This window comes from Botrytis byssoidea, assembly GCF_014898295.1.
Source record: "Botrytis byssoidea strain MUCL 94 chromosome Unknown BBYS_004, whole genome shotgun sequence".
In the NCBI taxonomy this organism is placed as follows: Eukaryota; Fungi; Ascomycota; class Leotiomycetes; order Helotiales; family Sclerotiniaceae; genus Botrytis; species Botrytis byssoidea.
In genome coordinates this window covers 548833-565477 of record NW_024065845.1, presented here as the reverse complement: position 1 = coordinate 565477, position 16645 = coordinate 548833, and the positions used below count along the sequence as shown (strand labels likewise).

General features: G+C 29.3%; 6 protein-coding genes across 6 annotated transcripts; all 6 read left to right on the top strand.

The window, feature by feature from the left end:
* Nucleotides 1–8429: 8429 nt before the first annotated feature.
* On the top strand, nt 8430–8804 carry EAE97_002276 (uncharacterized protein; the record flags this gene model as incomplete). The annotated part of the gene is made up of 1 exon (XM_038872787.1): nt 8430–8804. One exon carries the CDS (start codon nt 8430–8432, stop codon nt 8802–8804), a length of 375 nt encoding a protein of 124 aa, XP_038735993.1.
* A 1677-nt stretch (nt 8805–10481) lies between these two features.
* On the top strand, nt 10482–10999 carry EAE97_002275 (uncharacterized protein; the record flags this gene model as incomplete). Its single annotated transcript, XM_038872786.1, has 2 exons — nt 10482–10568; nt 10643–10999. 2 exons carry the CDS (start codon nt 10482–10484, stop codon nt 10997–10999), a joined length of 444 nt encoding a protein of 147 aa, XP_038735992.1.
* Nucleotides 11000–11098: 99 nt separating this feature from the next.
* On the top strand, nt 11099–11379 carry EAE97_002274 (uncharacterized protein; the record flags this gene model as incomplete). The annotated part of the gene is made up of 2 exons (XM_038872785.1): nt 11099–11245; nt 11332–11379. 2 exons carry the CDS (start codon nt 11099–11101, stop codon nt 11377–11379), a joined length of 195 nt encoding a protein of 64 aa, XP_038735991.1.
* A 612-nt stretch (nt 11380–11991) lies between these two features.
* EAE97_002273 (uncharacterized protein) lies at nt 11992–12343 on the top strand (the record flags this gene model as incomplete). Its single annotated transcript, XM_038872784.1, has 2 exons — nt 11992–12024; nt 12086–12343. 2 exons carry the CDS (start codon nt 11992–11994, stop codon nt 12341–12343), a joined length of 291 nt encoding a protein of 96 aa, XP_038735990.1.
* Nucleotides 12344–13841: 1498 nt separating this feature from the next.
* On the top strand, nt 13842–15050 carry EAE97_002272 (uncharacterized protein; the record flags this gene model as incomplete). The annotated part of the gene is made up of 4 exons (XM_038872783.1): nt 13842–13883; nt 13952–14222; nt 14779–14789; nt 14853–15050. The coding sequence occupies 4 exons, from the start codon at nt 13842–13844 to the stop codon at nt 15048–15050; spliced, it is 522 nt and encodes a 173-aa protein (XP_038735989.1).
* A 215-nt stretch (nt 15051–15265) lies between these two features.
* Nucleotides 15266–15534, top strand: EAE97_002271 (uncharacterized protein; the record flags this gene model as incomplete). Its single annotated transcript, XM_038872782.1, has 2 exons — nt 15266–15310; nt 15376–15534. 2 exons carry the CDS (start codon nt 15266–15268, stop codon nt 15532–15534), a joined length of 204 nt encoding a protein of 67 aa, XP_038735988.1.
* Between the last annotated feature and the right edge of the window lie 1111 nt (nt 15535–16645).

The following is a 16645-nucleotide window of genomic DNA, read 5'->3' as shown; positions in this document are numbered from 1 at the left end:
TTGTTATTTTTTTATAAACTTAATAATTATAAAAAGCTTTTTATTATAAATCTTATAATTATATTTTACTATAAAATATTTTATCAAGAAATAAGCTATTGGTTATAAAAGATTATTAAAATTATATTAAAAAAATACTTTTTTTAATATCTAATTTAAAGTATTTATTTCTAAGATTATTTGTTTATTATAATTAAAATATATAAAAACCAATGTTGTTATAAATATATTCTTAAATATAACAAAAGTATTTTTATATAATATATCCCAAATTCAGTTAATATTTTTTTATAATAAGTTATTGAAAGGTTGATATATTTTTGAAAAATTCTTTATAAATTATTGGTAGAAATTGATAAATCTTAAAAAGCATTATAGATTTTTTATTGAAAATAATTATTCCTAGAATATAATTATAATAATCTTTTTAGAGTTTATTTATATATTATTTATTATAATTATTAATCCCAAATAATAAATAAAAACAATCTCGAATTTATACTTATTTATATCAATTTATAATTTAGTATTTATTAACTTTTGTATTATAATTTGAATATACTCTTTGTATTCCGATTTATTTACTAAATATATAAAAATATTATTTAGATATACTATATAATATTTATTTAGTTTATTAAATAGAATATAATTAATATAATATTAAAAAAATACTGATATATTACAAAAATTAAAGGGCATAATAAATAATTCAAAAAAATCGAAATGAGTAATAAAAGCTATTTTCTATTTATTATTTTCTGTAATATAAAGTTTATTGAAAATAATGATAATATTCAATTTTGTATATACTATAATATTACAAAGAGTATTTAGAATTTCGTAAACAATAGAGAGTAAATAATGATTCTTTATTATAATATTATTTAATCCTTAATAATCTTGATATATATGTATGCCGCCATTTAACTTAGTAGCTAAAAGCAAGGGTGTAATATTATATAATCTTAATTCCCAAATAAAACTTTTATTAAAATTATTATTAATTTACTTATGTATAACTTCAAGTTCTAATAGTGATAATAAGCGATTCTTAAAATATAATAACTTCTTTCCAAGCATTAGCTCAATTTTATAATCTTATGCTTGATATAATGAAAAAGTATTTGTATAATATAAAAGGAATACGAATAGCTTATCTTACAACCAAAAAGGAAGCTTTTATTGAATTTTCGTATTATTGAATTTAGGTTTTCTAATTAAAAACTTAAAGATATTTACTTCCAAGATCTTATGTAAATGAACCAGTTTATAATAATTGTAAACAAAATCATATAAATGTAATAATAGTTGAAATAGGATTTTAGCCAAATCTCTTTTATTGAATAAAATATCCCTATATTTTTTTTTATTGAAATAAATTATTTATAATAAAGTGATTATATTAAGAGATTCCCTATTATTTGTAATTTAATATTTTATTATCTAATTAAATTTGTTTTAAATAATTCTTATTACATAAATATTATTCTATTAATAGAAAGAAACAAAACTCAAGATCTATAATTAATAAATATTCTTTATATTTAGGCTTAATAAAGGTAACTATACTTTTAATATTAATATTAAAAATAATAATAGATAATTATATTTTGAATTAATTTATTATTTACATTAATTAATCGTTTTTTCTATTAAAATTATATATATATTTGGAAAATTATCTATTATCTAAGCTTATATATAAAAATCTTTGTTACAAGTTTTTATATAATAATAATTTATATCTAATATAAGTATTATTTTAATATTTAATTTATTTTTATTAATAATAGATTTATATTTCTTATTCTCCTCGAATTAGTTTTTTATATATAGCGATCAATAAGCCTTTTTAAGAAATTCCTTAATTAATAATAATATATCTAAAACCCTTTTTATTTAAAATTATTTCCAAATTACTAATAGATCTGCAGTTGGTTGTAATAAATAAATTATTAATGTTTGAATAATATATAGTATATTTCGAGGGTAATATTATATGGCATAATAGAATGATATAAAGAAGAAAATCATATTCAATTAATCTATATACAAATTATAATATTAAAGTTATGGTAAGCTGAAAATAATCAATATATTAAAAGATAATTTGATAATAAAAAACAGTTAGATTTTATAATAAAGTTCTATAACTATATTTATAATAAAATATTTAGTAATAATATCCACAATTTTATTATTTACTAAATAAAATTCTCTTTGATAAAATAGAGTTTGAGTATATATTTTATAATTATTAATAAAAAAATAATTTGTAAATACTTTTCTGGAATATCCATTATCAATTAGATTAATTATATCAAAAAAAGATTTATATGCTAGAAATATAATAATTTTAATAAATAGAGATTTACTATTTATAATATTAAGTTATAAAGGCTTTTTACTAATTATAGCTTATTTTATTTATTTAATATCCCTTAACAATCTTTATAAGCAATTTAATATAAAAATTAGACTTTTTCCATATAATTATTAATTGGAAATATTAATATATTATAAAATAAAGTATTAAATATACTTTTTGAAGATATTAAAGACTTGATTTTAATAAATCCCTAAAATATATTTAATTATTATTTAGAATAAAATATAATATAGATATTATTATTATTATTATAATTATCCTAAGAATCATATTCCTAGAAATCGTTTTGATTATAAAATCCATTTTAATTATTAAAATATTAATTAAAATATTAATTATTTCAATTAATAGAAATATTTCAATACAAATTATAGCTATTGAAATCTTCTTGGAAATCTGTAAATCCGGGGTTTTCTTTAGCTTTTTATTATATATCCACTTGTTTTTTAGTATTATAGTTCCATACTAAATAATCAGATTTCTTATAATAATAGTAGAAATTAAATCGATATTTCTTTTCTTATTATTAATCTTATATTTTGAAAATATTAAAATTCATAGGGTTAGATAATATTAATATAATAAATAATATATTGATCAAGGATGTATAGAATTATATAAAGCTTGAATTCATTTTTAATCCCAAAAGATGCTTATTCTCCCATAAATTCTAATTTCAAATTTCAAATTTCTACTTTCAACCATTAATATTAATAAAAAAGTAAGAATTAGAATTTTATATAAATAATCATTAAAAATTATAGAAGACTTTCATTTTTATTATTACAACCATCTTATATAATTACTTATAATATATTATACTAAAATATTTTAATTAAATATAAAAAGCTAAAAAAGACATTTTATTAATTATTTTAAATTTATTAAATTAAATTAAGGTTTTATGTGCTATATTAATTAAAATATAAAGCCTATTGAGCTTATTAAGAAAGAAATTATTAATAATATAAATCGAGGTTTTATTAATAATATTATTTATATTAATTAATTTCTTTTAATATACATAGTCATTAATAAAAAAGGCTAAATATAAAAGCTTCTTTTTTTCTATATTGAAAATAATTGGATCAATTATCCAGTAGATTTGTAAACCTTGCTTCTAAATAGTATATTCCTTTTATCAAGATATTAATTCTATTTTTTTCTTTTAAAGAAATTTAGAGTTCTTCAAAGTTTATTATTAGCCAATCCTATTTTGAATAAAAGCATCTAATGGGTTTTGTATAAATTGAGATTGTAGCAATTAATTTAATTGAAATTAAATGCTTAATTGATTATCTATAATAATCTTAAGAAAATACTCTATAATTAAATCTTGTTTAAATACTTATTAAATAATAAAAAATAAATTAAATATACAATTAATAATATTATATAAATGATTAAGGTAATTCTATTAATCTTATATTAATATTAATAAAGGAAAAAGACTATAAAGTTTATGATCCTAAAGACTAGATAGCTTTTCTATAATCCATTATTATTAATTAAAAGCGTTATTGATTTCAGCTCTAAGTATTTTAGGCAAAATAGATGATAATAAGCTAGTACTCGAAGTACTTAGTATATCAATTATAATAAAAAAAGAAAATAAGATGAAAACAAAGGCAAAAACAAAAATAAAAATAAAGATGAAGATAAAAATAAAGATGAAGATAAAAATAAATAAGTACAAAAAATATAAAGAATTATAAAAATTATAAAAAGATTTGTTTTGAATAAATGAAAATAGGAATAAAAATTTTTTTTTTAGAATTGGATTATTCTTATTATAACAAAACTCTTTTATAAGATAGAATATACTATTATAGTGTAAGAGGTAGATACTAGGTAAAATGTATAATATTCTATAAGGAGTGAAAAAGGAGGTGGAGAGGCGCTGACTATATGAAGGGCGAATGCCTAAGGCATCCACATAACTACGTATTGAACCCGTGACAGAAATATAATAATTCTAATATATAAATCTAAAGAAAAATCTGATTTTAATTAACTTTATTTAAAAAAGCTTTAAAAACAAAAAATCTTATTTAAAATAATGATAGTCTTATATTAGAATTTGAATCAAATAATTCTGAAATAGATTTTAAGGATTGAGAAATTGATATTAATATAAAAAAGAAAGAAAAAAAAAAGAAGGAATCTAAAAATAAAAAAAATAATAATAAAATTAAAAAGCTTAAAAAAATTGATTTGAAAGATTTAAATATCAATCAAGAATTAAAACAAGTATAAAGATGATTTAATATTTATTGGTTTTTTAAAATACTAATAAATAAATTTAGATAATTAGACTTTCTAGAATTTTAATCTAGATTAAAGCTTGAAAAGCTAATATAAAATAGTTTATAATTAATTTGAAAAATTTAAATAATAAAACTAATAAAGAATCTTCGAATTTTATATAAATAAAAAATTCATTTAAATAGATTTTTTTTTTTTTTTTTCTCTAATCATTTCTCCCTAATTATTTCTTATTTTCTATCTCTCACTTACTATTCTTTTAAATTATTAATATATTAATAAAATATATTTATATTCTAATAAATTTTTTTATAAAATATTCAATTATCAATAATATATTATTTAAAGAAATCTTGCTTTTTAGAATTCTGAAATTTTGAAATTAGAAAAAAGTATAATATCAAGCTTTTTAAATCTAAAAAATAATAAATCTCTAATAAAAATTATAATCTAAAAAGATATAGATTTTGGATTTCTAAAAATAGAATAAAATATAAGTAAGCTTGGAATCTATTTTATTATATAAAATAAAAAAAAGATCTATTTCAACTTTTAAAAAAATTCAAAAAAATATTAAAAACTTTAATAAAAGATAATAGTAAATAAAGAAATTTTAATAATTATTTTTTATTCTAATTATATATACTTATTAAATTCTATTTCAAAATAATATTGCCTTTTTTTATTTTATACTTTTCAAACTCTTTTACCTTACAATAATCTCTCTATATAATCTTTACAACTTTTTATTAAAAAATAGTTTATAAATTAAAACAAAATAGAGTTTAATTTACTATTACTTGAATTCATTATTATATTATTTATAATACTTAGAAGATAATCAATAATATAATCAAATTAAACTTTGAATAAATCTTTTTCAAAGCTATTTTATTAAATAAAATTATATAAAATATATAAAATATAAACTATATATATTTAAATTATATATAAATATTTTTATTATTATATTAAAAATAGAAAGTGTATTTTGAATATTTTAAAGATTTTTTTAACTTTATTTTATAAAAAAGAGTATTAAAAATTAAAAAGCTTTTCTAATATTTTAAATATTTTATTAAATTCTAATTGTTTTTGTAAATAATATTTTATTCTTTTAAATAAAATAAGAATTTATTTAATATTTATATATTCTATATTATCTAAATAATAATAATCTTCTGGAATTTGTAAACCTTTTGAAATCAAAGTATTTGAAAATACCTTTTGATTATTTATAGAATCTTTTTAATCAATTAATATATAACAGAATTATAAATTAAAAATAATTATTATAAGAATATTTTATATAATATATCCTTTATAATTAAAATAAATAAATTGATTTTTGAAAAATATTATTATTGAAATAAAGATATTATCAAAGTATTTAAATAATTCGCAAAATATTTATAATATTTTTATCTTCTATTATTTAAAAAGAATAATTTATATAATTAAATTCAATAACTTTATTATTAATAAATATAATATTATTATAATATCTAAAACTTAATAAATTATTTTAAAATATATTAAAATAAATCAATAAGTAGATTTATATAAGATATTTTTTGTATTTATAAATTATTTTTTTAGAATAAGAAAAAGCTTTAATTATATTATATATAATTCTATACTAATCTATAATATATAGAAATATATATAGCTTTTGATTAATTAAAATATATTAAGAATATTATAACTTTGTCTTTTTATAATAAAATTAATCAAAAATCGAAAAAATATATAAAGATATATATAATTATTTTTAATAATATTAAGAGTATTTAAAATCAAAAAGAAATTGTATTTTAATTCATTAGGAATATTAATCCCTTTTTTAAGCTAAACTAAAATAAAAAGGTTAATAATAAAAACTAAATTATATATCAAATAGAAATAAATTAATTAGTTTTTATTAATCTTATTAATACTTATTTATAATTAAGAAAAAGACAGTTTATTATAATTTAAATTAATAAATAATTATATTAATATAATTAAAAAGAATATTAAAAAATCTGCTTTTAAATTAAGTTATATATATTCTAATATATAAGAAATAAAATTGTTAAAGTAATTTTAAATTAAAATTAGAGATAATTTGAAGAAAAATAAAAATACCCCTATAAATTTAAATATTCTAAAATATTAATATTATTATAATATTATATAAATAACGTAGTTTACACCGAGTGGCCCATATCACCGAATGGCCCACTTCAAATATATACAAAATTCGTTTGTGCGTAACCATGCACTTTCTTTATTTATCGATTAGAATTTTTTGAACATTGAATATATAAAATTTAATTATAAAAGTGTTATAAAAATCTAATCTTTTTTCGAAAATTCGAATTAATATAAGAATTATTATTAAAATAGATTTTTTGTAACGAAAATCGTGACATTTTCAATTTTTTATTGAATATAATAGAAATATTTATAAAAAAAATAGATTTCTAAAAAATTGAATTTTTATTATTATTTTATATTCTTTTGTTTTGCAAAAATAATGATTAGTTATTAAAATAGGAATATTCAAAAATGACCTATTTTGGTCTATTTTGAAGTGGGCCATTCGGTGATATGGGCCACTCGGTGTTAAACTACGTTATAGAATAAAAGATCTATAAAAGCCTAAAAAAATATGGATTATTTATTAGATTAAAAATAAAGCCAGTTTTTTCTAATTCTTATTTTCAATTCACACTTTTATTTTCCTATATAAATTTATTAGAAAATACAGATTATTTAATATTATTTTAAAATAATTCATTTTCTCCTTATTTCAAAATATATTAAATTTATTGAAATATAGATTATTTAATAGAATTCGTGATTTGATATCTAAATATGAATTCAAAATCCGTTTTCAAAAAGTACGGAATATTTAGTAGATTCAGTGCGGATTTGTACATCCAAACTAGCCCTAACCTCTCTCGAACATACCGACTGCTTCAACTTCATGTATTCAAATATATCACTGGACTAGTTACCCTCGGATGGAATTTCTGGACGAATGCTCATGGTGAGCCTTCAAGCGAAGCTGTATCATGCATGACGTTGTCGAAAATTCAGGTTCAATCACAAATGGGCGAAGGTGTACGCGGATTTGAATGCTGGCAGCAGACCCCACTCATATGAAGTTTTCATCTAACGGTTAAAATGCCCTACTAAAATTTACAAGGTAGGTAGGGCTCGATAGCAGTCAATGGAAGGTAGGTGTGAAGTGAAAAATGCGCTCTGGTTAGGTCTCTTCGTTCATGATATGCTATCCCCGGCTATCATTCTTGACTTCTTCTTAAAGCATCAACTCCAATTTTAACACGATCTAGAATGATTCACCATACGCAAAATGCCACGGCCCTTTATCTTGTTCGACACGCTGAGGTCGAACACAATATCAAGGTTTGTTCTGCTTCTCCATAATACTTCACTCATATGCTGATCCCCATCACAGCGCAGATTCCAAATTCCACATCCAGTTTTAGCCCCGAGAGATTGTAGATTAAACTTAATTAATCCTTCCATCAACCCATCGCCGTGCCATTGGAATTACCCTTTTTGCATTTAGCAATACACTTGCTGGGCCTGATGTTCCTTTTCTACTAGTACTTGATGCTAGGGAAGTTAACGTAGAACCTTGTGATACAGGATTTTCACATGATATAATGAGGGATGTATTAACTCTCAAACTGTTCAAGAAAGAGGGTCAAATTTTGGCTTCGATTTATTGGAGTATAGATGGATTTCAAAGGTTTTTGTAATGATTTTGCTACTTTTGGAGAGTAAAGATCTTAGAGGAAGATCAGAAGGAGTTCCAAATATCTGTATCATCTTCCAGAAAGACCTCTATGCAACTAATCATGAAGCCGTCGGAGCACAGTCTGCTATTCTTCGGGCATGGTTCTATGTGATTGAAGCACAGCATATTGCTCTAGTGACACGTGGAGGATTCCTCCAATACTTGACCGAGGACGGGACAGTCAGTGATCCGAAAAAAGGTACTCTTAAATATATCTACTTCCTCCTTGGTCAGTCGTCTAATAATAAATGGGTACTGGGTAAAAAAATTCTGAAGTCCAAAAATTCGCGTTTACAAAAGACTCGACAGCAGAAAGGGCCAAGATTATTGAAGTAGAAAAGAAGAAGCACGGTATGGAGACTGACAGCACTATGCTGGCAGAATTGGATCATCCAATTTGGATGAGGTCAAATTGTTCTCGGAGTGAACATGAAAGGCCTTAATGCACGACTTCTTCGAGTAGAGTTGAGAAGTGAGGACGATAATGACTCAAGAGTAATTTTGATGGACAAGAGGGACGAAAGCTCGAGTGTCTTGGACGAAGAGGTGATACAAAGATCATGCCAAGCAGTTGTTGACCTAGCAAAAAAAGGATATTACCAGGGTTGTGCCTATTGTTGCTCTCTCTGGGCTGTATGTATGCTGATATCATGAGCTTAACTGTGGAGAAAAGGGGGACAGAATGCTTGGCTTTGAAGTTTTGGTTGTCTTTTTCTAAGGGGAACGACTCCAACACCAAGTAACTTAGATTGTACAAATTCTTTATATGCCAATTATTAAGGTCCTATGAACTCTGTCCATCTGGAGTACAAGTAGTGCCTCGATATATAAATGCTCAAATCGCTGTTCAACCCGTGGTAAAATTTTCAATATGACTATACAATACCGGCAAATGACCAACGCATTGTCACAAACGCATTCATAAGCGAAGATCACCCCAATCGAGATGTCTTTCGAATCCTCAGAAGAGCCTCATGTTTTATCTGAGGGTTCTTCTCTATGTACGACTTCCTACGGAATAGGATTGGCTTGATGTTCTCGTTCATAGCTATGTCAAATTCAATCCTGGTCTTTAGGAATCAATCCAAAAATAATGCTTGGAAACTTTCCGATAGTGCATGAGAGGGTTTGATAGATCAGGAAGACATCCAACCTTAATATTGCCCCAGCCTTGGATATGTAGTTTCTGAAAACGAACAAAGCCTCAAGTATCTCCACGTCACCGGTAGAGTTCATCGTTCCTGAGTAATTTTCTGCCCTCCTCTCTATTTCACAATCGGGGGATCAACGATTAGACAGTGACATACAATCTACACCTTGTCATGTAGATATGGTTTGGTTCATTAGCGTGGAGTTATAGGGCATCGTACTCTTGGAATATTGTTCTTTTAATCTCCTGGGGAGAGATAATGTGGTTTAAGCGGAGCTTGGTGATAAATGGCAGGTCAGCGAAAACACGAGTTGGAAATACGTTTATTTTTGGAAATGAAATGTTGATTTTGTTTTGGTTATATGGATAGAGTCTAATGCTTCCCTAACTACTAATCATTTTGGCTGGAGTAAAGTATGAATTTTCGAGCACTTGGCGAAGGCAATTGGAAGTCATTTGGTAGTAGGGCGGACACACTCGTTCCTTCCCTTTTGATATTGCAGTTGGTATGTGATAATAATAATAATATAGGCAGGAGCCGTCACTCAGAAACAAGAGATCTATGCGATTGCTCCAATTTGAGCTGAGATAAATTTCTATCGCGCTTACAATCATCATAATTTCATCTCCTGGTCTCAATTCATCCTGTTTCGGACAAAAAACAAACCTTCCCGCTCACATTTACCTTTGAGCTTCAACCCTCACATCTTAGGTTTTTAATTCTACAGACAACTTAAGTCTTCTATCCATCAACTTGATTACTCGTCTCTCAATATTCTCAAGTACACAGATGAGAGCATATCTCAAATCATCCAGCACTTTAAACTCAAACCTCCAATTTTCTAAGATCCGCTACCGCTATAATGCAGGAATTTGAGAGAGCTACAATTCTTGGTGCTGAGGCAAGGCCTGGAAGTTCCGTGATTTTGATTCATCGGGCATATGTACCGGTATGTATTTTATTGAGATTCTTACCTGCCTTCATTTTTGGTAGCGAATATAGCTGATAACCTTTTTCTTGCAGCCCGCACTGGTCAATCGCATCAAAAATCTCGAACAATCCAACAAAGCACTGAAGAATAGGGTTTTGGGCCATGAGAATACCATTGCAAGTTTGGAACACAACCTGAAATCACAACCTTCGCGTGTCCATGCTTTAGAGCTCAATCAGCAAAATCAAAAGGCGGTCATTCAGAGCTATGATGGGGCTCGAAAATCATACGATGTGCATATCGCGACGTTGAAGTCTTTCAAAAGCTGCCATGATCAGCAATTCGAGACACAGGATCTCTTCAGAAGCCTGCAAGATAAGAAGATCCAGTTGCTAAATGATAGGCTCAAGAACCATGAATATTGCTTTATGAAGAAAATTAGCACATGAATTCAATCTATCGGGTTAGATTTGAAGTCTCAAAAATCTAAAATTGAGAATCAAGAGCGCGACTTGGACGAGGAGTTAGCTTTATATCAATCCATTTTGATGGAAAACCAGGAGCGTGAATTAGGCGAGAAGCTTGCGTCGTACGAGGAAAATTTGCTCCAGAAAGTCAAGAAGATTATTCTGGCGGAGTTATTAGGCTCGGAAACTCAACCTGGTGATATTAGCGGCAAACGTGAGCCCCGAATCGTATGTACTCTCCATTATATAAGGATTTGATGCCCCAAACTCAAGTCAAGTGCCGCACTCCATATTTAATACTACTTTGAACACAGACTAATTTCTGGATGTCGCGACAGAAACTGGAACCTCGAGTAGACTAGATACGACAAATAAGGACCTGAATTAGTATGCACTGGCTTTGATGCAGCAGAGAACACGATTTCCCTGCATGAAACTACTGGACCAGGGTCAAAAATCAGGTACGCCACATTGAACTCTTTGCTGTTCGAAAAGGGTATGAGGTGCTGAGTGGTCTCAAATTCTACTTATGCTAACTTCTTGTCTCTTTATAGAAAAGGAGATACCAATAGTAGAGCAACATATATGTCCTAATATGCTCTTGGTTTTGGAGTCTAGATGGAAGCATCTGGTAGTAGGCAGTATAATCTGTTAGGAGAAGATCGCAGAAACATTGAAGAATAGAAGCTCAAGATGTATATAAAAGGCCTCAAACTTTGCTTTGTCCTCTGATGTTCTTTGTGAATATCATTGTCAAATTAATATCGCTTTGCTAAATACTCCAAGAAATGAGTTTTCTTTCTACGGCTTGCATGAATGAACAATGCTCTTCACTCAATAAATATCTATTCACTTCACTTTCTCACCACATTAATAAAGCTAATTCGGAAATCTTCTGAATTTAATACATGAATACACCACCCAAGGCATAATTCCACAACCCAAATCAGTCTCGATTCCACGGATCCACAAAAATGTCTAAATCGCTAGAGCCTGAAGATGGCTTCGTAAGTTTTAATCTTATCTCTTTCACGATCGTTTGGAGTTCCACTGACAATTTCAATGAAGAGAAAAACCTGCGCGGACTTCGATCAGAACGCACTTGACTTGAACAAGCAAATACGAGCAACACAAGATGAGCTTCGACAGCATAAGGAAAAGAATGACGGGCACATCGCAGAGCTGGAGGGGATTCAAGAGCGGCTGAAGGATATTACGAAGAAGCTACAGGATGCGGGTGCTGAACACAAAGATTGTTGTGGATTAGTTGGCTCTGGCAGTGGATATGAAGATAGCAACAAGGATGGGAAGGTAAAAGGGGCATGATCTAAGTAAGTACTGGGCTGGCACCTTGATTTTTGACCGGCGAGCTTCTGGTTGCTTCCCCTCATTACTGTGCGCTGGGTGTAAAGGGAATTACTGATACTTTTTCTCCAAGTCATAAAAAACATAGCACCGCTGGTCACAGAACAGAGTGGGTATGATACAAGGACTGAATACGGGATTGGGGCAGGATACAAAGTGCAGACCTACGTTTTTGATGTGATTTTATGGGAAGTCTACGAAAACAACTTCTAGGATTCAAGACGCTCATGAAAATAAAGACAATGTTATCATTGACCATGCTCATGCTAGGATTGCAGATAGAAGCAAAATCACAAAGAAGTTGAATGTAGGAATGATAGCCCTTTATCAACCATGATTGAGATGCACGAACATGAAGCATAATTCTGTTTCATGATTCTGGTACTCGATAATAACTCTAATGTTTCTATTTTCTGATAACAAACGACGGATTATAAATCATCTCATCAGAAAGAAAGCGTTATAATGATTGGGTCCGATCTTTAGCAGTGAATCTTTCTCAGACTGCTTCCCTGCTATGGAGAGAATATTTATCACAGATCTATGAACACATAAAACCCTCTTGAACCCCAGTCTCGGAGATATCCACAACTTTGTCAAACTTCTACACAACAAACTTTGATTCGATACCAGCATCAAGAATGCCTCCAACAGCCCTCCAAAAGATGGTAGGGTAAAACATGAATCTTTGCGTTTCCATTATACTAACAAGATACCTTTGAAAACACAGCGGTCCAAATGTGTTCAATTACACAACGAGCTCGCCATACTTCTCGCTCGGGTCCAACAAGATATCGAAACTCTTAAGTTGTACAAAATGAAAGCAGAGATGACGGAAACCTGTTGTCAACGACTTCAATATGTCGCCGTTTTGAACGTATTTAAGGAAGGTCTCGGCAAGATGGAGGAGCGGGTAGAATATCTTAAGGAGGTGGATCTCGAATGTGTCACACATCTGGAGGAAGTGGAAAAGGCTCTCTCGCAGTGCACTACTCTTGATACTGAGGAACAGAGCATTTGGGAGTATTGATGAGTTATGCTGAGATGTGTGTCATTATCAGTCTGATTTGAGTATTTCGCATATATTTAACGGGTGATGGGTCACAATAATAATAATTGCGCTTGGGGAAAGTGTTCTAGAGGGTGCCGAGCAAGGATTTACCATTCTATATAACATTCAATTTCCCTTCTGAAGAATGACAATAAATATTAAGCACTTTCCCGTCTTTTATTGATATCAGTCCCTAAATTCGTGCATGTTTGCTCGTATCTTTGAAGTGAATCCAAGCAATCCTTTATTTAGCGAGCCATATTTTTCTCCAAGTCTCGAAGTTACCTCGAAGTTGCCCAGATACTTCACCTTCTCAGCTCAAGTCCAAGATCCTATCTTGGTCTTTAACCAACCTCTTAGATCAAGATAAAACTTCTCAGTAACGCAACCCGCGACTATAACCTTAAAATGCCTTCCAGAATCGAGGAAAACAAATACGAAATCATGGATGTACGTTGGCTCACACTGAAATCTCTTCCCGGATCGATATCAAGCCTTTCTAACCCTATCTCTCCCAGATACTTATCAAAATCAACCATGCCGGGGATGAAATCAAAGAGGACACGCTAAAAATCGAACAAATCATGGCCTCTGGTGTTGTTACTCAAGAAGAAGACTATGCGGTCAGAGTTTGCAGAAGATTGATCAAATTTTCGAATGGTCAGCTGGCTTCTTACAAGTACTGCTTATCGTGGTGCTTGTGTGCAGAGGGAATAAGTGATGAAGAGAGAATCGAGGCGGAAAGAAAGGCATACTTGCTTCATCAAGCTGCTTGCACTTGCTTGCAAGGTAAGATATCTTATATTTTGTTCGATTTGCGCTGTCAGACTTCTATGAGGAATGAATATTCGCAACTTTCGCTAACATTTTCCTTTAGTAGAACCCATCTAAACTTCACAGAGTAAACGTTCAACTCAAGGTGTTTGTTGCGGGAAAGGACACAAAGAAAATGGGACATAATACGCGCTGAGCTTGCAGTTATCTGGCTCTAGGATGATGGGTTTGATCATCGAAGGACTTTACGAGAATCCCGATTTATGATAGGTGATATGACATATGACTTATCAGGGTTTTCTGAAAACAAATTCAGTCTTGGAAAGTGAAAGCACATGAATATGTCTGCTCTCTCCAGCACATAACGTGACGTCAAACTTCCTACTCATGCATGGTATTTATACCCCACAATCTCTTGAAAGCCAAATAATCTCATCCAATTTATATTATCGGTATTTAACAGTAACTTTGACCTCGTACAATCCAAAGTTTGCGGAAATTGTATTCGGTTCAATAGAATTCATTTCCATGCAAAATGGCTGATCTCAGCACTACCAGGCTAATGATCAAGTTACGAGACTTGTAAGCTTCAGCCTTATCCTCCCCCTCCTTCGCATCACAACCAAACCTAACACACCTTCTCAGAATCAAGCTGTTAGAGATCTTCAAGACTCGTCAACCGAAACACCTGATGAATCGTTAATCGAACTTATGAGACAGATTGAAGAAATGGCGCGCGAGATTGTTCGAAGAGTTGCCGAGATAGAGAGAGAATTGGCTCTGATATCAGCAAGCAGAGCTCTGGAAAACTTGCGCAATCTCGTCAGAGAAGCTGGGGAATGATGTTGTATTATTGATTGGAAGAATGCGAATTGGCTCATACTTCCCCACACTACGGTCGATCGTTACCCGCTCATTCATTATTTAAAGCGTTTGCTTCTCTTACAAGATCCGTCTTTCTTTCTTAACATCTAAATATCCAAATACGAATGCGAGTTTTACCACAGCCAGAAATCATAAGTAACCACAAAACAACAAATCTATTGCACATCTCGAAAATGGATCCCAATATTTATGAGCAAGGCCTTCAATCAGCAGAAGAGGTAAGCTTTCTTCGCTGTACTTTCAATCCTCTCATTCAGGACTAACAATTGACCCCTTACTACAGGATGAGGAATTTGAACGAGGCGAGGCACAACGTCGAATATGGAGGGTAGAAACAGTCCGTCGTTGGCGCCAAAGAATCGCAACTGAGAGAGCAAGTTTGGCTCTTGAGTATTTGCGAAGTGTTGTTGAGGAGGTAGTGTTGCAACGGGATAGGATCTAGAGAAATTCTGGGAAGAATTTGAAGGCTGAGAAGTTGCTGAGGCTGCGAAACAAGATATGGCTTGGGAGTCTGGGCTAGGAAAAAGATACTGGCGCTGGATACTTATCATCGTATGAAACAGTTTGCTTTTGACATGTCCTAATTTTATATGCGGAGCTGCCCTTTTCTGAGAATGTAGTTGTGATGAACATGTGCGTAGGTGGGGTTGCAGCTCACAGGCAAGTAGGAGGCACATGGCAGGGGAGACGGAAATTTTGGGGTGTGATTTGACATGGGAGGGAGGAAAGAAGACTTCCTAAACAGATATTTCCTATCACTTTCTAATCAAAGTTACAGGGGGCTTATAGGCTCCAATAGCCTGTAGCAGACATGCAACAAAAACCTGTCATATTTCCTAGCACGTGACAGAGGGGTTCAAGTAACTCATCTGGGTGAATATGTACTATCTGTTGAAGTAACAAGAATATATAAGTACCTTAGAGATCTTCATTCTGTTTATATGGAACAAATTTGTCTGGTAGTTAGTTGTGATCTTTGAAAAATACTAGAGCCGGGTCAGACGCGGATAGATCACTAAAGTACGCGACTAGGTGTCAAATATCTTGAGGAAGTAGCTCTACATTTTCCGGATAGGTCTTGATTCTATAATAACTGCACTGGGCAGATTCTGAACTCAAGAGAAAGGGATGATGAATAAAGAAGCGGCGGACAAGAGAATACATATGAAGAGCCGCTCACTTTCCACGCGAAAGATCCATGGAAGCATAAGACAAAAAATAGAAGATCGCCCTTGAGCTCATGGATAGCAGTTTATGTCTACTCGATTTGCCATATAATGAACCTCTCTAAAATAACAATTCTTTCATTTATATTATCACTTGATAGAAAAATGAAAATCCCCTACCTCAGACTTTCACGAGAAATTCAACCGGTGAAATTAGTGCTTGGTTCTTAAACAGAGGTTCAAAATCCCCTCGAAAACAAATATACATCCGTAAATCTGTATTATCTTCCTTGGTCGCTAGTCTTCAGGCGCCAAGATTCGCTTATTTTAGGCTGTTAGACGGAGATTAGCTTGAATAATACTTCAATCTCGAGGTAAGAGTGATGT